The sequence below is a fragment of the Leiobunum rupestre genome, chromosome 2, assembly GCF_980474605.1.
Source record: "Leiobunum rupestre chromosome 2, qqLeiRupe1.1.hap1, whole genome shotgun sequence".
In the NCBI taxonomy this organism is placed as follows: domain Eukaryota; kingdom Metazoa; phylum Arthropoda; class Arachnida; order Opiliones; family Sclerosomatidae; genus Leiobunum; species Leiobunum rupestre.
Genome location: NC_143385.1, coordinates 55440850 through 55464238, shown reverse-complemented (window position 1 = coordinate 55464238; position 23389 = coordinate 55440850). Strand labels below are relative to the sequence as shown.

The 23389-nt window shown below is 35.7% G+C and overlaps 1 protein-coding gene and 1 long non-coding RNA gene across 2 annotated transcripts; one reads left to right on the top strand and one right to left on the bottom strand.

Moving 5' to 3' along the window:
• The first annotated feature begins 9577 nt into the window (after positions 1 to 9577).
• Positions 9578 to 9949, top strand: LOC149958440 (uncharacterized). The gene is made up of 2 exons (XR_016478328.1): positions 9578 to 9741; positions 9808 to 9949. It is a non-coding gene; the product is annotated as an uncharacterized LOC149958440 (long non-coding RNA).
• Positions 9950 to 17313: 7364 nt separating this feature from the next.
• Positions 17314 to 22414, bottom strand: LOC149958439 (tubulin beta-2A chain-like). Its single transcript, XM_090165848.1, has 8 exons — positions 22260 to 22414; positions 21537 to 21645; positions 20185 to 20295; positions 19869 to 20113; positions 19457 to 19810; positions 18531 to 18670; positions 18327 to 18469; positions 17314 to 17554 (listed from the first exon to the last, which is right to left on the bottom strand). The coding sequence occupies exons 1-8, from the start codon at positions 22314 to 22316 to the stop codon at positions 17361 to 17363; spliced, it is 1353 nt and encodes a 450-aa protein (XP_090021974.1). The 5' UTR covers positions 22317 to 22414; the 3' UTR covers positions 17314 to 17360.
• Between the last annotated feature and the right edge of the window lie 975 nt (positions 22415 to 23389).

Below are 23389 nucleotides of genomic sequence, written 5' to 3'. Positions count from 1 at the left end.
ATAATACAAGTCAAAGGGGGGTGGCAGAATTTCGCTTTCGGCAGCGACCCGAAAGAGAAGCAGTCTGAAACCTTCCAGAGAGACGGCGGAAAAACTTTACGGGCGGGTCAAAGTTAAACAGTTTTAAGGGAGGTTTGGACAAGTAGAAATCGGACATTTGAGGAGTGTAGTGGTAAAATTACGACAATTATAGGGGGGGGGGGTTTCGGAGAGTTGAGACAAAAAGGAGTTCAAAGGGCGTGGAACGACCACAAACGTTTCGCAGCGCTTTTTGGCAAAACTAATATTATTTTGAAAAACTATTACACGCGCAGATAGTCTCTCATAGTATGTGTCAAGGTTGGGGTCATTATTTTACTAAGCCTTTTGTTGTGAAATATAAATATTATATTTAATAAAAGTTAAGTTTAATAATGTTGAAAAAATATAGAAAAGAAACTGGACAGCGTAGAGAAACATGCGTACTTTGTAATATAGAATCGCCTTCAGAGGAGCTTACCCGCCCTCAAGACGAACGGTCATGGATATGGCTAAGATTAGGAACTTTGAACCGCTTCTTCGCTTTGCTAATGTCGATACAACGCTAAAAAAACTTTAGGTAAATTCGAAAAACTAAATCAAGACCCATCAACTTCGGCGGAAGTTGACGATTCGAGACGTTCTTCGAGGCAAGGTCCATCACACTCTCGAGTGTATGAAAAGGTTTGCATATTTTGTCATAAAACGTCTAAGTATATTAAAGGGACTAACACTGGAGAACCGCTAATACAGTCGTAGACTTAAGAGCAGACCAAACGCTCAGAAAGACGGCAATAGAAAAATGTGATGAAAGACTAATCGCGATAACCTCACGAGACATAGTGGCTGCAGAAGCTCACTATCATAAGTCGTGTTACAAATACTATACAAGCTGGAAAAAAAAATCAAGATGTTCAACTGGATTCAGAAGAGGCAGATCAATACAAAAGTATTGAAAACAAAGCTTTCGCGGAACTGTTTCACGATCTACGCCATGAAATATTCGTAAGAAGCCCAATTTGTTCTCTGCCAGATCAAAAGCTAAGCTCTTGGACTGGATTTAATATTTTAGTTTGAAAATCAATGTCAGTGACGGCTGATTCAGTAGGCTACTTGCCCACAATCAACGCCCCAGCAACAGATATGTCGAAAGTTCAGGAAATCGTGCGCTACTGTCTTCGTATTAAATATACTTTGAATCTGAATAGCATAGCCGTGGTCTGCGACCAAGCACTATATGCGAAAGTGGCGGAAATAGTTTGGATAAACGAAGAAATATTTAAAGATGTAACTTTGATGATGGGAAACTTTCATTCAATATGCAATTTTACGTCTGTGATTGGCAAAATGTTTGGTGACGCCGGACTACGTGATCTGGCCTTGGAATCTGGAGTTATAGCTGAAGGCTCCATTACTAAGGTACTGGAAGGTAAACATTACAACAGATCCATACGTTTTCATAAACTTATCTTTGAAGCGTTAATGAGACTAGCTTGGAAAGCTTTCGTTGTGTGGTTTGAAAACGAAGGTCAGCAACCCGATAAAATGCAAGAAGCCACGAATGTATTCCAAGAACTTCAGATGGACCCATCTCAAAATATCTACGAGTCTATAGTAGTAAACGAGTCCTGCGAATTAATTATTAATAAATTCATTGAATTTATTAGTATCTTGCGAAACGAGAGAGGCACTCTGGCAAAATTCTGGATGACCTACGTAGATATGGTTGCAATTTTACTACGACTCCTTTGGGCTGACAGATAAGGTAATTGGTATCTGCATCTATCCGCGATCCGAGAAATCATTCCATGGATATTTGCCATGGATAAACCTAACTATTCTCGATATTTACCTGTTTATTACTGCCAAATGACTCAGCTCAATAAAACGTTTCCGGAATTGTTTGAACATTTTTATGACGACAGATTTTCAGTTCAGCTTAGGCCAAACAACCCGTTTGCCCGAATCGCTATTGACCAGGCTACCGAAGAGACAGTAAATAAAGATACTCAAACTGCTGGTGGAACTCGAGGTTTTAGTCTCAAACCTGGAACTGTTTCCCGTTATTACCTCACTGCCGAATTCCGAGCAGATGCGTTGAAACAGTTGAGAGAACAAATCTCTCTACAATCACCAGGAATATCTCACCCAGATTTGGGAAAAAGTCGATTAAAAAGGGATGAAGAAGACATTTCTTCTATCGTCGAATTACTAGAGAGTAACTGGACCAATCCTTTAGGCGGCGTTGCATGCGACATCGTAAGTCTTTCTACTGGTGCAGCAGCAACGAGTGAGGTATCTAAAGACCTTCTTTCCGCTGGGAGAAAAGGCGAAAAAACTTACCAAATATTTTTGGAAAATCGATTCAAAACCTGAATCGGATTTCACGACCCCATCAAAAAGCTAAATTTAAAAACATTCAGCTCGATTAAAAAGAACATTTTTAAGGGAAAAAATAAAGACATTGTTCTTAAATCTGACCATAGACTTTTCGCAAATATGGTTTTAATAGCTGATAACCGAAAACTTAATATACAAGAAGGTTTTAGTCATCCGTTAGGCCCTTTGCCCTGGACTCTAGCAAATCCGGATGGCACTCTCAAAAAGACCAACAAAGCTGCTCTGGGGAAGTATCTAGGAGACAAAGTAGCTCTAGCTGAAGTAATACCTTCAACGAATGCTTCACTAATTGATGCAATGGCCCTTATCCAGAAACTTCAAGGGGAGAACCATACGTTCAACCACATTTTCAAACAAATTCTTCACGTTGCTAAAAACAGCAAACGGGTAGACGTAGTATTCGACGTCTATAGAGAGCGTTCTATTAAGAACGCGGAGAGAGTAAATACAGGATCTGGGGAGAGTTTGTCTTTAGCCAAATTCGACCTAGTCACAAAATTAAAAACTGGAGGAGCCTTTTGTTATGTACCGAAACCAAAAACAATATAATAAATTTTTTAACGGAAAGCTGGAAATATCTAAATCAAAGAGAATTGCTCGGAGACGTAGTTATGTACGTCACATGCTTAGACAAATGCCTTAAAATAACAAAAAGTGATATAAAAGAGATCGAGGAACTGGGATGTAGTCACGAGGAAGCTGATACACGCCTTCTTTTACCCGCTCAACACGCTTCCAAAAATTATTCAATTTTAATATGCATTTCCGATGATACCGACGTTCTGGTTTATTTCTCACTTTCTCCTCACAGATAAAATCAAGTGTTTTTATCAGAATAGGAACTCGGGCTCGCGTGAGAATGGTGGGTATTACAAAGATATCCAACGCTATCGGAAATGAACTTTGCGAAGCTCTACTTGGTTTACAGTGCTTTACTGGATGTGATACCGTAAGTTCAATGGCTGGTCAGGGGAAATTGAAAGCGCTCAAAATTATTTCCAAAAATGAGAAGCTAAGGTCCGTCGATACTGGTCTTGGAGACAACTGGAACATTTCTGAAGAAACAATAGCGGGAATAGAAGAACTAACTTGTCAAGTGTATTGTAGTTACGCAAAAATAAAAAAGGCAATACACTTCGATATCAAAACTTCAAAGCTAAAAAGGGTAACTTGGAATCGGGACAGCTGCCGCCTTGTCTGGATACATTACAGCAACACACTCGTCGAGCAAATTATCAAGCTGGTATTTGGAAACGAAGCCTTGAAAATTTTCCTGATATTCCTAACCCGACAAATGGCCATGGTTGGATATGTGACGAAGAAGGAAATCTGGAAATAAATTGGATGACAGGTTTACCAGCCCCAGAGACGGTGTTAAGTCTTATGGCTTGCAAATGCTCCAGAATATTTAAACCAACAGAAAGTACATTCATTTTAAACGGACTCAAGTGTACATCAGCGTGTAAATTGGCAAACGGTTCGAACGTGGTGGATGATATTGAAGTCGATTTGATAGTTCATGAAGACCGTGACTCATGCGCCAGCGATGAGGACTAATTAGATTGTACTTAATATATTACATACTGTATATTCGTAAATTTAAAATATATAATATATTTAAAATTTCGTTCCTAAAATGGGTGTATTTTTTATTTTTCACATTTTAATAGAGCGACATTCTGCCATCCCCCTTTGACGTTTATTATCGTAGCACCATTATTAAGTACACTAGCGACTAGTGAAATACCTTAAAATAAAGATAATTAGATACAGAATACATTTCGTTCATTAATAAAAATCTAGGTGGCGCTGTTTATATAATATTTATATTTCACAACAAAAGTCTTAGTAAAATAATGACCCCAACCTTGACACATACTATGAGAGACTATCTGCGCGTGTAATAGTTTTTCAAAATAATATTAGTTTTGGCAAAAAGCGCTGCGAAACGTTTGTGGTCGTTCCACGCCCTTTGAACTCCTTTTTGTCTCACCTCTCCGACCCCCCCCTATAATTGTCGTAATTTTACCACTACATAGTGTTCGTACGGGGTCAAAATAAAGTCGGGGTCGGGGTCGGGGTAGGGGTGGGTCTAACCCCGCGAAAAACAAGTCGGGGTCGGGGTCGGGGATTGAAAATTCTTTGTATTTGCTATAAATAAAAAAAATATAAAATACCAGAAATTTTACTGAGCCTAGAGACTATTAGTAATAGTAACTATAGATACGGTAGGTAGATATTAAAATAGAGGTCTATAGCTTAGGCAATTGTTTAAGTTAAGCCGAGCCCAGTTCACATTATACAATTATTTGGGCCGCTTAACAGTATACAACTAATTGTAAGCAAGACAATTGTATAGTGTGAACAGACAAATTGTAACAATAACTCCCACTTTTTCTGTTCACACTTGATTACAATTAGTTTGATAAATTTAAATGGCCCAATTAGTTGTATAGTGTGAACTGGGCTTAAAACTTTAAAAAAAGCGACTCAAGTCGGAGTCAAGCATCAAGCGAAAACTACGTCAGCGGCATCAGCCGAAGGTCATTCGGATCATTCTATTGTCGCCCACGAAAAAAAGGGAGAGAAGGAACCGATCTATTTTATATTTTTAGGATTTTAGCGGGGTGCGTCGGCTCGAAAATTTAAAATTACACTATGAAAACATAACCCCGAAAAATGGAAAACCCCGACTTAGTTTGCGATAGTCGGGGTCGGGGTCGGGGTCGGGGTCCCCGTACGAACACTACCACTACACTCCTCAAATGTCCGATTTCTACTTGTCCAAACCTCCCTTAAAACTGTTTAACTTTGACCCGCCCGTAAAGTTTTTCCGCCGTCTCTCTGGAAGGTTTCAGACTGCTTCTCTTTCGGGTCGCTGCCGAAAGCGAAATTCTGCCACCCCCCTTTGACTTGTATTATCGTAGCACCACTAATAAGTACACTAGTGACTAGTGAAATACCTTAAAATAAAGATAATTAGATACAGAATACATTGCGTTCTTTAATAAAAATCTAGGTGGCGCTGTTTAGTACTGGAGAAGCCAGTACTAAATCGGAGTAAAAATGTGATATTTTGAATTTAACAGACAAACTAATCTATTAACGATAAATATGTACAAAACATAAATTGAAGAATATATTCATATCTGTAATTTAAGGTACTGCACGTTGAGTTGCAAAATTAGGCGACTGAGATACGACCGTTTGAAGATATGTTTCCGACGCCATCTTTAATGGGGTGCCATTTTTAACAGCTGGGTGCTAGAGGGCGCCGGCAAACGGTTACTGACTCCTGATACACTACTGTATACAGAAATAATATATTCGTTTTGTCAGAAAATTTATTGTCGAATTTTCACCTGGCTCACGGACTATAAATTTTCTTGTTTTGCTCCAAAATATTTTGCACGCAAGTATAATTGAAGAACATTTCCCCTTAACCTTAGGTAGCTTTCTATAAATTTGTTAAGAATGAAAATTTGTTTTTCAACTGGCACGTTAGAATACTGCAGCAAACCACACCAGATCTGTTTAACATTGTCATTTTTGAGGATGCAACTTTTTGCTAATTCCCTTCTTTTAGGATTGTTTACGATCAGAGCTGTTCCATTACCATTATAGAAACAATCAACCATTTTATCAATAATTTTAAAAAAAATTAAAGTTTTTTTTTACATAAAGAAGACCGCCTCTGTTGTTGAGTGTTACCCAACCAGTTATCTCTAAATTTGGTAATTCATTTTCCAGGTATTTCTTAATTTCCTCAAACGAACCTTTTACAGCAAAACTCTCTCTGAGATTGAAGTCTTGAGAAATATTTTTACTCCTACAAACTGAGTTTATTGTTGAGCCGGCAACGTAATAGAGAATTTGCAGCTTCCTAATTTCTTCTTTACGATCCATTTTAACTAGGACATCAGGTTCTTTAATTTTTACAAGCTTAGCGCTGGCTTCAACTTTTTCTACATGAACTTCTAGCAGGTTAAGCAGGCAACGTAGAAATTCTGCAGCGCAAAATTTTTTCAAGTGAAAATCCATACAAATAAAAATCTAGGGTAAAAAAAGGGTTTATACTTTGATTTTGAAAACAATAACAAGAATTGTAGTACTGGAAGAGCAAATGAAGATATATAAGAAATAGTTTCTTGAACTATGTTCTCATTTGACTGTAATCGTTGAGCGTCTGTCCAAAATCCTTTAGCTTCTCTTACAGTTATAGGACTTAAACTTTGGTAACCTTTTTTCCAAGGGGGGATTTTGTTATCTTTCACGCTACAGGAAAGTTCTTCTACAACTAGAGTTAGGTCTGAGTATTTATGAGATTTGCCTAATGAAGACAATTGTTTCATGCTTTCCACTACATTGATGTGGAATTCTTCTTTGGAAATTTCTAGATAAAAATTCTGTTTAAATGGCTGTTTTGAAAAAATATATATGAAGAAACAACTTACTTGTTTTGGTTATTCCTATGGCTTTGACTTTTTTCTTTGGTGGTGATTTAGGCAGGGGGATATTTTCTTTCAAAATAACATATTTTTGCTGGAATTTTTCACTAGTAAGGTAGTTATTTGTTGATCCAGATTTTACACTACTATCCTCGTCAGGTTTAGGTAATAATACTAAGAAATCAACATTTATATCTATCTCCAACTCTTCTTTCTTATTTTCTGGTCTGTAAATAAATTATTACATTTGAAAATCAAAGCCAATACAAGGCTTAAAAAAATTATGAAGATTATCATATTTTTACCAATTTATAAGTTTTAAAATGAATGTAATTTGTTAAACATTGAATAATATTACTTGTAATTAAAATTACATACCTTATTGTGTATAAATGCTCCGTGTGACAAACATATTTTGGCTTTTTTTGATCTGGTAATCGTGCTGAGCGAAACACACGCGCCATTGTTAAATTTTCCCAAAATGGCCCGTAGATGTCTCTGGAATGGCCTTGAGAGACTTCTTCGATGAGTTATAGCTTGATCGGTACGCGGGGTTTAAAAAAAGGGGGGTTTACTCGTCCTCTTATATTGCGTCCATGCTCAGAACCGACCAATACCGATGGGAAAATAAAGCGGATATTGTACCCAAATCCGATTTATCCCCCTTGTCACCCCCAAGTAGAGGGTTACGTTGAGGAAGCTTCGTACAGGGAAAGGTATGGGATAGCTGTCCTGGAGATATTTGGTTTGTCTTTGATTAAACTGAGGCTTGATATTGGGTAAGATTCACCGCCTTAAAATGTTCGTTACTTTATAGATACATTGTGAACGAACCAATGGATGAAAAGTTACGAAAACCGCTTTTAAATAAACCTTGAAACTTATTTCAAATCATATTTATAATTCCCTAATTACAAAATTCGTGAAAAGTATTAATATCGTTCTGAATTACAACCTACTTTCTAAAATATCATTTGAAATAGAAAATAGATACTGGAAATCATGACATTAGGACGTAGTGTTGGGCAGAATTTTGACCCTAAGGTTTTTGGCCAGATTTAAATCTATCGCACGAGGGGAATAACTGAGTCTCATCGGGACAATAAAAATAATGGACTCGTCGGGATTTTTCTGCTGCCTGGATTTGGATAGACCACTTTTAGTCATTTTTAGGCCTTGGCAAAAGATTCGTGCATAAGAACAACCAAGGATACTGTATTTTAAGAGGATAAGAGGCAAAGAGAAAAACTGGCGAAACTTGATTCCGGCCATGAGGATTAGATCCTAGCTTGTCTTCAAACATTCTATTCCGTCAAGGCCTAATTTTATAGCTGTCGTCGGTTCCATATTAGGCACCGACTCGACAATGATTATACGCGGAAAATTAGGAAATTCAAAACCATAATGTAAAGGAAGAGCGCCTCTATCGGGATATACCGGCGAACTAAAACTTCAAAAAATAAAAATGAAATCAGACACTTACACAGGCCTTTATAATAACGTAGGCACCACTGTTGTCTATACTAGTCAAATTTTTTTGAGCTGATTCGCGTATTAAACAATTCTAATAAAAATGTTCAAGACTACAGAAAAAAGTATCTCAGGTATGATAAAATCAATTTTTCTTAAATTTTTATATATATTTATCTGTATAACTATAACCTCACTAAGCCTTGCCTTTAGAAATAGGATAAAAGAACCAAGTTAAGCTGAATGTTAAATTAAAAGGTTTGTATTTGTACAATTAAATTATCTATTTACTTTATTATTATTAATGTAACATTTTACTTTCAGATGTTTGCAACATAACCTTCTTAACGGCTATACATTATGACTTAGCGGCATATAGCAGGCTCTCTAAGTTTGTTCCTGAAGCGTTAAGCATTTTTTACTCGGAATTGGGAAGACTTGGAGAAAGTGGAATTAAATATTTTGAGCGTCTACAAAACACAAAGATAGACAACAATTTCTGGCTTTATGGTCAACAATTATTAAGTTAAGAGAGTCTATTAGATAATTCTATAAACTATCTCACTGGATTTGCCCAACCTGTAAGTTCAAACAAGAAATAACCCATTCACCTTAGTTATTAATATTAATATCTTATTCAGATTTACTTGTCTTTCAATTACTTCCAAAAGAAGTCTTGTGCCACCGAATTCATTAGGTGGATTTGAATTTATTTTTGGTACATCTCGCTACACCAATAGTAAAAGCTACCTTGCCTGTACCTGATGAGAGAGCTGAAGCCATTTTTTACTATGTGGTTGGATCAACTGTTCACTCAATTTTTAGGAAGAAGAAAAAATGTTCCAATTAACTGGAATAAGTTCTGCTGATATACAACCTTATACCGGTGTCATTATACCAAAAGTAGTTAGTTGGATTTTTAAACAAAATCGAGGAGGCTTAACTTAAAATACAGTATCCTTGGAAGAAAGGGTTGCGAGTGAATGTTATTTAGTTTTTCAAAAACCCGTAAATTGTAATAGTTGTTTTCATAAATTGAAATAATAAGAATATACCCATGACTCTTCTTTAAGCTGTTTTTGATCGCATTTTTTTGTTTTTTTAAGCACGCGCCATTTCCACTCAAATTCCGAAGTTCCTCGCCGTTTCAGAACGTGCTCTTCATCTATAACACGAAACCTCCGCAATTTTGTAGAACAATTTCTTATTTAAATCGCAGTATCACATCGCCCAATCTTAGAAACACAAGTTTAATGAGACTTCAAAACTTACATGTCGTATAATTTTGGAGGATCTACTTTGGAAGAGTTGACCATCTGTAAAATGCTGAGAAACACGTTGGTCGCGGCATTTTTCGCCATGTGCGTTTTGCGCATGAACGAGACAAAGAAACCACTTCTCGAAAGTAAATAATCAAAGCTCTCGTATTTAAGTGAGTAAGAATTTATTGAAAAAATTGCAAAAATTGCAGCGTGTATTTACCACGACGAATGCCAATCAGGCAGATGCGGTGTCATTCCGAATTCTAAGACTTTGAAAAGTAAAGTGCCGATGCTATGTTTGCCAAGTGTAAATGAGCACCTAGTTCCGCCTAATTTTTAATTCGATTTAAGTCGTGAACTGAAAATTATTAAATGAAATAAAATTAAAGTAATTTCGAGAAAAGTTGGTCGTTTATTTCCCTGTACTTTACGATAGTCGTTATCAAATAAATAAAACGTGAAGTGGAGAACATTCTTCCACAGAATAAGAAAGATGTAGGAATAAAGTAAATGTCCTTGGCATGTTCATTTAAAGGGAATAAAACTTTCAAGCAATTAAAGGGGTTATTAATAAACCATGAGGAATCGCCGAATAGGTCAAAAGTCATAGGAGGGAGCGAAAATATCGGACCATTTTTTGGCAGGTCGATAGAAATACCAGAGGGAAATGTCCACACCATTCGGTACGGGTCAGGGACAAGTGGTTGGTAGAAAAATATCTGGTGTGACGGTGAGGCCATAACCAGATTCAAACTATTTCAAATTGACTGTTTAGTGGGTCATCCGACGAACCCATTGCGAGGCAGTTTTTTAGATTTAAATAAAAATATTTTGAAATCACTTTGAACTTCATTTTTCTAGAATCGAGATTAAATTTCAAAAAGGAGTAATTAATACCAATTTCAGTTTCTTTGATGTTGATATTTAACCCATTTCAACCTTTGAAGTTAAATGAGAAATTCTCCGACGACCTAAATAAAACCTACAGTATCGATGAAACATTTTAATACATTTGTTATTCGGCGTGTTTCAATTTGTTTCTCAAATAATATTAAATGTAGAAAATTTAAATTTTTGGGTATATTTAATGGCGTATTGTAACAGTTATTTGATTTAATCAAGTCTGCCTTTTTCATTTGAACATAGCGCTTTTTTTGTGCAAAAATTGGTTTCTGAAAATGTAATAGTAACGCTATTCAAGTTATTCAGATATTTACAAGACGCTATCCTCAGTGGCGTAGCTGAGAACTCAGAGGCCCCCTCCCGCAAAAATATCTATGAGGCCCCCCTTTTTACTTTTTTTATGGTTAGTGGGGCCCCGCGAAGCTCTAGGCCCCCCCGCACCACGGGCCCTGCGGACCATCAGCTACGCCACTGCTATCCTAATATTAAAGCGACTTACACCACCGCCCTTTGAGTTGTTCGGTACTAGTTATGACAATCCAAAGTTTCGTTGTCAGGGACAACGAAACATAGTGACCACTTCCTTGGGCACACTCTATCAAGCGACAACCTTGGTTTGTTAGTGGCATATGTCAAAGGTTTTCTACATTGTAACACCTTCCATCTTCTTTACACTTGAATTGCACGTATACATTACAAGTTAAAAACACCACTAAAATATTTGCGCAAAGTTGTTTTATTAAAAACAATAAAAATGTCTAATACATTTAATGAAACGTTTTGGAAGGGCAAGGCCTTCCGTCTTCAGTCAAAATTATCGTCCAACTAACCCAATCTCACAAGAATCTTTTTTCGCGTTACATCGAGGAGTATACTTGAACTTTCACCTACAGTTTTTGATTATAAATTTTTATATTTTATCTAGTTAGATTGTATGATTTTTTCCCTTTCTTTTATCTAATTTTTAGTTGAGCACCTTTATTTAAATTCCATTTCGGGTTGAATTTTTTTAATATTTATGGCTTCTTTGATTTTTCTTTTATTTATGTTAATTTCCCGATCTAGTATTTCATCCATCTTCATCGTGCGATTTTGTTTAAACTAGAAAGCTAAGTAGACTTTCATTTAACTTAAAAAATCCTAAAGGGAAATGTTCCAACGAGCTTCAGTTTTACTTCGAATTTATCGAATTTTACAAAATTGCCCCAATTTATCCGATTTTATCCAAATTCAAATAAATTTATAAATTTTTCACAAATTTCTATCAATTTTCCAAAACATTTATGAATTATTACATTTAACAAATTTACATTACTTGGCCCATACATGTATCGAAGAATATTCAAAATTTTCAAAGACTATTTTTTATATAAAGAAAACAAAAGGTGGTTAAATTTGGGTATAAATAATTAAATTGGGTAATTTGATGTAAAATCATGCAAAATGGATTAATTTGGGTAAATGCAAGTCAATTTGGAAAAATTCGCGAAATTGTAATAAATCTCTAACATAGGGCAAATTTACTTGAAATCTCTAAAGTAGGGCAAATTTACTTGAAATCTCTAAAGTAGGGCAAATTTACTTGAAATCTCTAAAATAGGGCAAATTTACTTGAAATCTCTAAAATAGGGCAAATTTATATGAAACGTCTAAATTTGTGTAATATAACATGTAAAGGCTAAGTAATGTTAATTTGATAATTTTTTAATTCATAAATGTTTTGAAAATTGATAGAGATTTTTTAAAAATTTATAAATTTATTTGAATTTGGTTAAAATTGGATAATTTGTCGCAATTTTGTAAAATTCGATAAATTCGTGTAATTTTGTAAAATTCGATAAATTCGTGTAATTTTGTAAAATTCGATAAATTCTTGTAATTTTGAAAAATTCGATAAATTCTTTAATTTTGGGTATGGTAAATACGTGTAATTTGGGTATAGTAAATACGTGTAATTTGGGTATAGTAAATACGTGTAATTTTGGGTATAGTAAAGACGTATAATTTTGGGTATAGTAAATGTAATTTAGGGTATACAAAATACGTGTTAAATTGGTAAATTCATGTAAATTGGATACAATCGTGTAACTGGCATAAAATTGGATCAAGTACTAAAAATTGGATAAATATTGGAAAAAAATCGTGTAAATTAGTAAAAGTTGGTAAAATATTGGAAACATTCGTGTAAATTAGTAAAAATTGGATAATTATTGGAAAAAATCGTGTAAATTAGTAAAGAGTGGACAAATTTTGGGAAAAATAGTGTAAATTAGTAAAAGTTGGATTAAGTCGTTTTAGTTTCGTAAATTTGACAAAAATGCTTTTACCAAAGAAGTTAATAGAGTTGGGACCAATTTTTTTAAATTAAGAGGTAAAGAAAATGTATATATTTTAAAACCCTTAATATCAACCCTTGAAACAGTAATACTAAATTGCTGAAATATTAAGTTGCAAATGAGTACGTGTGCACCTCGAAGGTTTATATTTTGGGGAAACTAATCATGATCAGTTTCTGACTAGTGGCAGTGGCGGCGCCAGGAATTTTCACCAGGGTAGGCAAACCAAATAAATGGGCCCCCTGTTTCAACGAAATGCTTGAATAAAAAATAACGATTAAAACCTTTTAATATACTTGGTCCCTGGAATAATTTTACAATGAAAGACTCAAATATCACTTTTTCATTATACATTTTATATAAGGAATTAATGAGATTAGCCTATTGCCTCTTTAAGCGAATTTTATCTCTTGGGAGAATTTTGAAGCCCTTTTTAGATCAGTTTATAGGATGATTTGGGGCCCCCTTGAAATTTGGAGGTAGGCAGTGGCCTACCTGGCCTACCCCCTAGCGCCGCCATTGACTAGTGGGTTCGTATCTGAAACATATTTCTATTGTGAAAAGCTTATATCTGTATTTGTTTACTTAACTTTTCATGAGTTGTATTAACATTATAATCATCGGTATTTTACATATTTAATTAAAAAGGTAATTGAACAATAAACAAATTAACGGGTTAGGAGTTTCAACGTTATTTGTAAGTTGATTTTCAACAATCAAGTTGATTCATAAATTTTGTAATAGAACCATGTGAATTCTGTGTGTGCATTTAAATACAATTCATTAATTTAAATTTAGGCAAGCGTTGAAGGATATTATATTTTTAGTTGTAAATATCTAATAGGTGTCAAGGGCGTATCCAGGATTTTATTTCAGGGGGGTTTTGAGGGAAAATGTCAAGGGGGGGGGGGTGCTGACGGAAGTTTCACTGATTTTTATTAGGCACCCCCCTCCCGGGTCATCAGCATTTCGAGGGGAGTTTGAACCCCCAACCCCCCCCTTAAATACGCCCTTGATAGGTGTTCTATTTTTCATTTCCGGCTCGAATATTTTAATATCATTAAATTTTTAAACACCTGTTAGAAATTAGCTAGAATCATTATATAACTCTTTTTATTATCTTGGAAGTTTTTATATATGGATCCACTATCATTATGTAGCTTTTATCTGTTATTTTAAGCGCATTTCCCCCCTTCTTGCGAAAGATTATACATTATATAAAATTTAATTTTTTGCATTTGTTGATACTTTTGGGTGCTTGATTTTACACAAAAAATTGAGAAACATTTATTGTACCATGTGTTTCTGAATGTATTTTCCAAGCTAACCAAAATGGAGGATTACAAAACTTCAATACTGAAGGGTATAAGGTTTTTTTTAGGTATTTATAAATAAGATTTAGGTTTCAGTCACAACAAACATAAAAGCCTTTATTAGGAAGTTCAATGCCGTTATTTAACACGTAATCCTATGCATGTTATGAATTTCCTACAATGGTTTCTCAAAATGAAGGGTTTTAAAATATATACATTATATCAATTTACGAAAAGGTGAGAAAAATCCACTACAAATATTTTTGAACCTCTATAAAAATTTTATTTTTTTAATTAAACAAATCTCGCAATTTAAAGTAATGTAAATATTAAAGTAATGTAAATATCTGGTCCTTCATAGGTCCCAACTAACCCCCCTTAATTGTGCCTTTAACTGCTTGGTTAAAAGTATTTTTGTCGTAATATCTGCCTCTTTTTTTGACCGTCAGATCATATTTTGGCCATGGGTCATTCAAACCAGGAATATGTAAGAATGTCAAGGGAAATTTTTAAAATTTTGTATAAATTAGGAAAATCCCTTACGAAAATGGTGGATCAAAATTTCAACCAAATTTGATATAAAATTGGACAGATCAAACGGGGATCCAATTTTAATAAAAATTTGTTTTTACTTTTAGACCTCTCTTGATTAAAGTTTGGATCCAACTGTTATCTAATTTGGATCTAACTTTGATACAATTTTACTTGATCAAACCAATTTGGATCAAACTTGGATTCAATTCTTAGTTAAAATGATTTTTTTATCCAAATTTGATACAATTTTATATGATCAAATTAATTGGGATCCATTTCTATTTGATCAAACTAATTTGTATCAAACTTGGATCAAATTCTAATGAAAAGATTTTTTTGGATCCAAATTTGATAAAGATTATTTGATCAAGAAAAAGTTGATCCTTATTTGATCCCTTCGGGTTATAGCTTGATCCAAATTGGATCCAAGGTCCAAACCTGGATCAAGTCATTTTCGTAAGGGATTTCAGAGAGTTCAGAACAAAAGTTGGATTTATTTATTTACATTTTGGGGTCTATTATTCTTATCTAGACCCTTACATATTTTGTGATATTTTCACAAAACAAATTCAATTTTAAAAAGCTCGATTGCATAAATACAACCTTGTGCATACATGCAGTCAGAATTTATATACCGGTGGTCTCATCAGAATGCCCTACGCCAGTGTGCACAAGCCCGGACAGGTGACAAAGCCAGCAGGGGTAGCAGTACCCTACTACTGATGGTCGCACCCTCGACACGAGAGACTCATCACGACAAAAGGCGCAGCAATGGGACGACTAGCTCCCACTTCGCGCACAGCTGTGGGATAGAGAGCGGATGCTCTAGCAACTCCGGCCGACACCCTACCTACGTAGGTAGAGAGCCACACCTTTCAGAAAGAGCTTCTGAAGGGGAACGACGGGCACACATCGGTCCACATAACCCGGCACAGCTGGCACCGGATATCCCAGTTCGCTCCAAAAGGCCCACCGCCCCACAGCAGGCTACCCAATCCGCCGAGGCGGCCAGTTTGCCCGGACCCTCTCCGTTAGCCTGAGCCGAAGCTCAGTTTCCAGCCCAAACCTGACCGAAGTCGGAGGTGGAGATAGGACCATTTGATCAGAGCTAACATCTCCCAGTGCGCCACCGCCCTTATGGGTTACAAGAGCCGGACCCCGACTCCCCTGTAACGCCACCAGTTACTGCACACTCTGACCCGTTAAGGGTCAACCTTGGGCATACAACAAAATCTGCCATAATGATCTAATTTTCGAAATATGGGACTGTTTTTGCTACCGAAAACTATCGCAAGGCCCCCTCTGGTTCGACATTGAAACCTAGTGCCCTCTCTAAATATTAGAAGGTTTTAGCAGCCCGTCAGCTCACTTTCCCAGACATCGCTACCTATGGTGCTATGGGTCAGAGATGCTGGAATTAATTACTATTTAATTATTAATTAATTTACCTAAATTATGTAAATTGAGTTACCTATCAGGCCCGTATCAGCAACAAAATAAAAAAAATCATATTAACACGTTATAAATAGTTAAGTCCAACTCTCCAAACTATATAATTTCTTCCAAGTATTTTGCTTTACTATAATAGTCTCACCTAAGACAAAATTGCGCGTATTCAGAGTTTGGACAAAATTACGGTAATTATGGCCTATTACTTGTATTTTTAAAAACTTTTCATATTCGCTTAGGTTCCATAAATATAATATGTATAAACTAGCCATTTTTACCAGATTTACAAATTTTACGGAATGAAAACCAAATTAAATGTGCCAAAAGTAACAGACGTGACAAACTAATATAAAGACTGGAAATCCAAAGAGGTAAAAAATTTATAGTAATGGAATATAAGCTGGACCCTGAGCGCTTGCGCTTAAATATTACGCCAAATTAATTTGTTCTTTATACATTTAAATTTATTTCAATTTGAAGAATTATCTTCGAAAACTAAATTTACAATGGAAATAAGGGTAGTTTGAACTTCAACAATCATGGAACGGAATAATATTTTTTATAAATCTACGAAATAATATAAAATCCTGCAAAATCATCTATCAGGGTCAACAGAGCTATTTCATTCGGAACTTTTGCCTCAAAATCACCGAATCTCCTTGCGTTTATTTTGCGTGAAGCTGAAGATCAGTAATTAGGGCATTTTAAAAGTTGGCTACTCGAACTCGTAACTTGATTCAAAAATATGCAACATACTCGTTGATTAACGAGTATCGAAAATGTAAATACTCATCGATTATCGAGTATCGAAAATTTACATACTCGGTTACTCGAATAAGCCACTAACAAAGCTCGTTCAAAGCAATCGTAATCTTTACTTTTAGTTCGTAATAATATTTTTTAACAACATTTTCGAAAAAGTAAAATTTGGTTAGGAAAAATGCTTTCGGTGCTTAAAGACGGTGTTAACTTGCATGTGCAGGTTGAGTTAATCATTGGTTAATAAATTGCATTTGTATAGGTTAAAAACCTTACAAGTGAGGCTAAAATTAGTTTAATAATAATTGCAGGTTTCACTTTCGCTTTAAGGCAGGGAGTAGAAAGTGTCAAGTAAGTACGTATTCAAAAAATTAAATTTATGTATCGTCGTTAAACCTTATACCAGCAAAATGAATAAATATTTTAAATAATAGCATTTTATTATATGAAAAAACAATACATGTTAATTTAATTATTGAAGTCGGGGCCATCGGCCAAGCATTCCTCTTCTTCAAAATCACCTTCATCCTCGACGGCAGCTTCCTGGTACTGCTGGTACTCCGAAATTAAGTCCATCATGTTAGACTCAGCTTCCGTAAACTCCATCTCGTCCATACCTTCTCCCGTGTACCAATGGAGGAAAGCCTTCCTTTTAAACATTGCTACCAGAAATTCAAACCACTGAGAAATTGTACTTACAGTACACGTTTCCAATTTAATCGAAAAAATATTTTCTCAAATTATTTTCGAAAGTTTCAACTGAATTTAAGTCAAGTGGGGCACAAATATCATTTAGCATGGGCCCTACCCGTGCGCATGCAAAATGCAAATGCTTTGGAAATTAACGGTCTAAATTGAGATATCAGGTGAGAATAATTCCAGAATTGATTAACATATTATTTACAAGATACGCTTAAAAAATGTACCTGAACTTTTAAATGACTAGGTTTAATGTTTAAAGCGTGATGCGGAGTTCACATCCGCGATTGGTCAGAATTTGGTGCCCAATGAAATCGGCATCATTTATAGCCGATATCAATAAACTTCACCCAGTTGAATTCGAAATTACGCAAATAATTAATAATTTTTAGTCCAAATTTGCAACATATTTTGTCTTTTCTAAGATTGAAACCGATTTTGAATAAACCATTCAGAAAAATGGTGGCAGAATTTTCCCCCGGGGAGAGGGGAAAGGAACTGGATATTTACTTTTCAGAAAAGAACAACGCTAAAAGCCGTTTTCATGTACATACTTTCTCAATCAATATAAATTAAATTTCTTGGCCGCTTGCTATGATTATTTATCCCAAAATAAAACAATTTTTAGCATTAAGTACTCCCAAATAATTAATAGCGTTTAGAGGCAATACCTTATGCTTAGTATCTACTTTCTACGTTTGAAAATGTGACTTCCGGTAAAGAATGTCAACTTACCACTGAACTGTTCAGAGATCCGTTTAAAAATTTCTTGTATGGAAGTAGAATTGCCAACGAAGGTAGCAGACATTTCGAGTCCTTTCGGCGGGATATCACACACTGCTACTTTGACATTATTTGGAATCCACTCGACGAAGTAGCTAATATCGAAAGCGGTTAGAAATGCGTATTGCTACAAAACTGTTGCAAATATAACAATACCTGCTGTTTTTATTTTGAATGTTGAGCATTTGTTCATCAACTTCTCTCATACTCATTCGACCTCTGAACATGGCAGCGCAAGTCAGATACCTTCCGTGTCTAGGATCACAAGCTACCATCATGTTCTTCGCATCGAACATCTATTGATTATTTCCGAAACATTAATTCTCATCAAAAACACGCGTGAATAATATTCATCGAAATGCAAAATAAACATTCGTTCGCAATGGTCATTTAGGAAAATGAAAGACCAAGAAATCAAAACCACTAGCCAAGTTCGGATTGTTTAGCTCAGAAACGATATTTAAATTGCTTAAAGACGCTGTCCAACACAATTTTGGCCGTTGGGCATTTTACAACCTACATTCTAAAAATACCATATTACACAAATAAAAATATATAACTGATAAAATATGAAGTACGTTACTCCAAAAAAAAAAAAAAACTATGACGTTGTCGAAACAGACATTGTTAATTTAGAAGTTTGCTTGGGGTGATCATTCAAAAGATCTTACGAAATAAGTTAATATCAGGGCAGATAAGGTACTTCAAATAAAAACAATTTCGTTCTTCATCATTTATTAAACCACGTTAATTTCCCTGGCAAATTTCATAAAATACCTATTTTCATGGAGACGTACCATGGACGGGGTTGTGAAGGACTGTTCTAAATAATTTTAATGGCCTTAAGTTTCGGGAATCATTACTGTACATTAAAGAATTTTTTTTCCACATACGTCACTCTGATAAGAGTAGTAAATTTACCAATGCAACTTAGCAAATGAAAAATATGACCACAAAATGCGGAAGAAATATGCAAGTAACAGCAGCAAAGATATTTACGACCATTAGGACTCCAATTACATACTGCTATTACCTTTCTAAATTGAATAACTTGCGATTTGTTAGAAAAATATGTTACATACCTGCTGAGTCAACACTGAGACAGACAAGGATCTGTACTGTTGACTTCCTCTCGCTGTTAAGGGAGCAAATCCTGGCATGAAGAAATGAAGTCGAGGAAAAGGGACCATGTTCACCGCCAGTTTGCGCAGATCGGCGTTGAGTTGACCCGGAAACCTCAAACAAGTGGTTACTCCAGACATTGTAGAGGACACCAAATGGTTCAAGTCTCCGTAGGTTGGACTGGATAGTTTCAGAGTTCGAAAACAAATGTCGTACAAAGCTTCGTTGTCGATGGTAAATGTTTCGTCGGTGTTTTCCACCAACTGATGGACTGACAACGTCGCGTTGTACGGTTCCACCACCGTGTCCGACACCTTCAAGCGAGTCAACATTTTATTACTTAATATTACATTCAAATGAAGTGAAGCTGACTTTTGGAGAAGGGACGACGGAGAAGGTAGCCATGATCCTGTCGGGAAACTCTTCTCTTATTTTGGACACAAGCAGCGTTCCCATCCCAGATCCAGTGCCCCCACCGAGTGAATGGGTCAGTTGAAAGCCTTGAAGGCAATCTGAGCTTTCCGATTCTTTTCGGACGACGTCCATCACGCTGTCGACCAGCTCAGCACCCTCCGTATAGTGACCCTTGGCCCAGTTGTTACCGGCGCCACTTTGACCTTCAGGAAGTAAGACATGATTTTCAGGACTATCTTAGTTAATAGCACGAGCTTAGTTTTAAAATTCTAACCGTGTACGAAGTTGTCCGGCCTGAAGAGCTGCCCAAAAGGTCCCGAACGAACTGAATCCATAGTTCCTGGTTCAAGGTCCACCAGCACTGCCCGAGGAACGTACTTTTCGGCTTTAAATTTATTAGGAAACAGTTAACATTTATTCCAAGATCGAAAATTAAGGCTTGAGATGAAGGTAGGGTTTCAAGTTACTTAACAATGGAAAAACATTGGAATATTGCGGGTACACGTTATGTTTTCAAAACAGAAGCGTACTAGACATCAATTTCACCCAAATGAAAGACAATGCAAACTCTTTTGTAGAAAGCAGAATTATGCCACTAATAATTTGCGAGACTTTCCCGAATTTTAGAATTTTTATTTATAGAGCTTTACGGTTCAAGAATTTATATACATAGTACCATAAGAGACATAATTACCCAAGTGTGTCAGTAAGATAAAATTTTACAATGATACCTTGTTTAACGGAAAGGACTTAAATGACGCCACTGTTTCCAGTGACGAAATTTACGTCACTTTATTCGGGGACGAAATTAGCGGGAACATTACAAAGAGCACATAGGGTACTAGATCGGAATTCATGAGTCCTACGTTTCTTTGGTCCGTGTCGAAGAAGCTCTCATTGATGACTTCTATGGGAAAGGCTCTTAGGGCAATTATCGAGGGGTCGGACACTTGCCATTTTGTTGTACGGGATTTAGGAATTTTGTAGAGATTTTGGCGATTTTATCATTACTTTTTGAAGTGATTTTGGGATTTCAATGTTAATTTACCATAGAGAGTTTAAAGATTTTGGGATTTTTAGACCAAGTGTACGGGATTTTGGTAAATGTCCGACCCCTCGGTAATTATGCCACTAACAAAAGTGACATAAGACCCAAAAGTGTGTCCACTCTACCTTCGCGCCCGTTAAAATATTTACTGAGAACTAGTCTAACAATAGACTACATCAACTACTAGTTGGAATAGTACTAGCAACGTTATATTTAGTCTATGGTCTGCCACGATTTTCCCTCTTCGATTTATTTTCCCGAAGACATACGTTCTAAAACGCCTCACTCGGCGGCGCTGAAGTGGAGAAAATTTCTAATTTTGATGACGTATTTTCAACCCCCTCTCCCACTCCCTTTTTTTACTTCGCGACAAACTCACTTTAAACATTATACCATACTGATACACTTTTGGGTCTTATGTCACTTTTGCACTAATGATAGTACGAATAAACTTATTCTTAATCTTTTCGACGTTTATAAACGGGATTAAATTAATGTTATGTGAATTTACTTGAACCTTTCGTTAACGGAAATAGTCGGTTAAATAACAGTTTGCTGGCAACAGAAAGATTAGATACCTGCTGCCTCGTTGTAATAGACGTTTATCCTTTCGCGTTGCAACTCGGACGTTCCCGTGTACAGTCCCTCCGGAGTGATTCCATGTTCACCAGATATCACCTCCCAAAACTAGAAAATAACGAAAATATTATAGTCCTCCGAGTGATTGTTTATAAAATTATCTGGAATAGTTCTTAAATAAAAGCGACATAACATTTTTTATAATGCAGACTATATCTTAGACCAATCATACGCTCTACATCAGACTTGGTACACTACCTCAAATATGGCACGTATAAGAACCGCCACCTGTAAGCCTTAACGTTTGCTTTTAAAAGTGCAATTAAAACTACGAGGTATATTAGTAAAATCAATATAAATCTTTGCCCTCTTACTCTTAGTATTTAGCAAGTCATTTAGTTTTATCATTCAAAATAATTTTGTAAGAGTCCCCCTGGTGTAAAATTAAGAACCTAGTGGCGATTTGCGTTTGAAACAGTAACAATTTCGGCCAAAGCATATATACCTTTCGGCCTTAAAACTCTTTCAAATTGAAAATGAACTAAAGAAGATTTTCTCCATCACCCATAAATTTATTTGAAATAAAAGAATAATTCAGGCCTTTCAATAATAAATATCAGCCGTTATTAACATAAAAACCCTACTACCATATGTTACGATGCCAAAAAACCATTGAGTTGGCCAGTGTAACGAAACTACAGCAACAAGAATAATTTTCATACCTTAGTCCCAATTTGGTTACCACATTGTCCTACTTGCACATGGACGATTTCACGCATTTTAAGTAAATATCAAAACTTAACTGAACGTTTAACAACTGTCAAATTTTAAACTAGTCAACCCTTGGATCAGAGTAATCTAGCAAAACTGACCGTTTATCGTTTATATAGCTTCATAAAAGCTCAAGTTTTTTAAGCAGAGCGGCTTATAGGCTTATTTGTATACAAGCGCGGATATTTTATCGTGGAGAAGATAAGCTGATCTATTTTTAAAATGTTTTTTACTTTCAATAAGCGGTTGGTGGTAAAATTGCGGTGAAAAAAATTAAAATTTCTTAAATTTATTATAAAGAATAAAAATCATTTAAAGTAATCGGTCAAAGTTACAGATTGCTAGTAAAATCTAAAACAACTTCGAATTGAAAAAAAGTATTTTTTAATACCAGTTAATTTGTAACATATATTTTAAAATTAAATGATATAAAAGATATGAAACAGAAACGACGTCCTAATTTCTTATCAAACGAGCAAGACGATTATAATTAGTTTCGCAACCTCATCTAACATCATCCCATGCCTAAATTTAAATAATTGTGTAGTTCTGTTATATAATTTATCAAATTAACTTGTGGACGAAAATTCACTTGCATTAAACGTTGCAAACTCCTTAAAAGGGAACGGTCAAGTTTTAACCAGTTAGATAGCCCTATAACCCATTAAAAACTAAAATTTATGGCGAAAACCGCATCAAAATATTAAGTGGTTAATTTTTAATAAAATAAAGAAATTTCGGGAAATCGAAAAGCGCGCGTCCGCCGCGACACCTGGTGAGAAGTCAGTGAGACAGAAAAACAACGTAAAAGCGCGCGCTGCTGAAGACGCAAAAAATTTGTTTTGCACGCGCGGCGCGTTCCAGTTATAAGAAACCTAAGCCGAAATGGGCGATTTTAAAAATTAGGATAGTTCGCAAATCGCTCATACGGGGTTAGGGGCGCTGGCGGCAGCCCCTAAGATGGCGGCGAAAATTGAAACTCAAACACCTGGCGTTATTTTTCGTTTCAACTTTATGGGCCAAAAGCTATTTTTTCAAGACACAAAAGATACGTGTTAGTATATTGAACGTCTTGTTAATC

Bases quoted from the DNA above. Each gene is read 5' to 3' on its own strand.
- LOC149958439 (XM_090165848.1), bottom strand. From the start codon at position 22,316: ATGCGTGAAATCGTCCATGTGCAAGTAGGACAATGTGGTAACCAAATT. The intron at 18,671-19,456 runs GTATGTAACATA...AATAATCAATAG, and splicing joins TCTCAGTGTTGACTCAGCAG to ATGTTCGATGCGAAGAACAT. The intron at 18,470-18,530 runs GTATTGTTATAT...TTTCGATATTAG, and splicing joins ATTCAAAATAAAAACAGCAG to CTACTTCGTCGAGTGGATTC.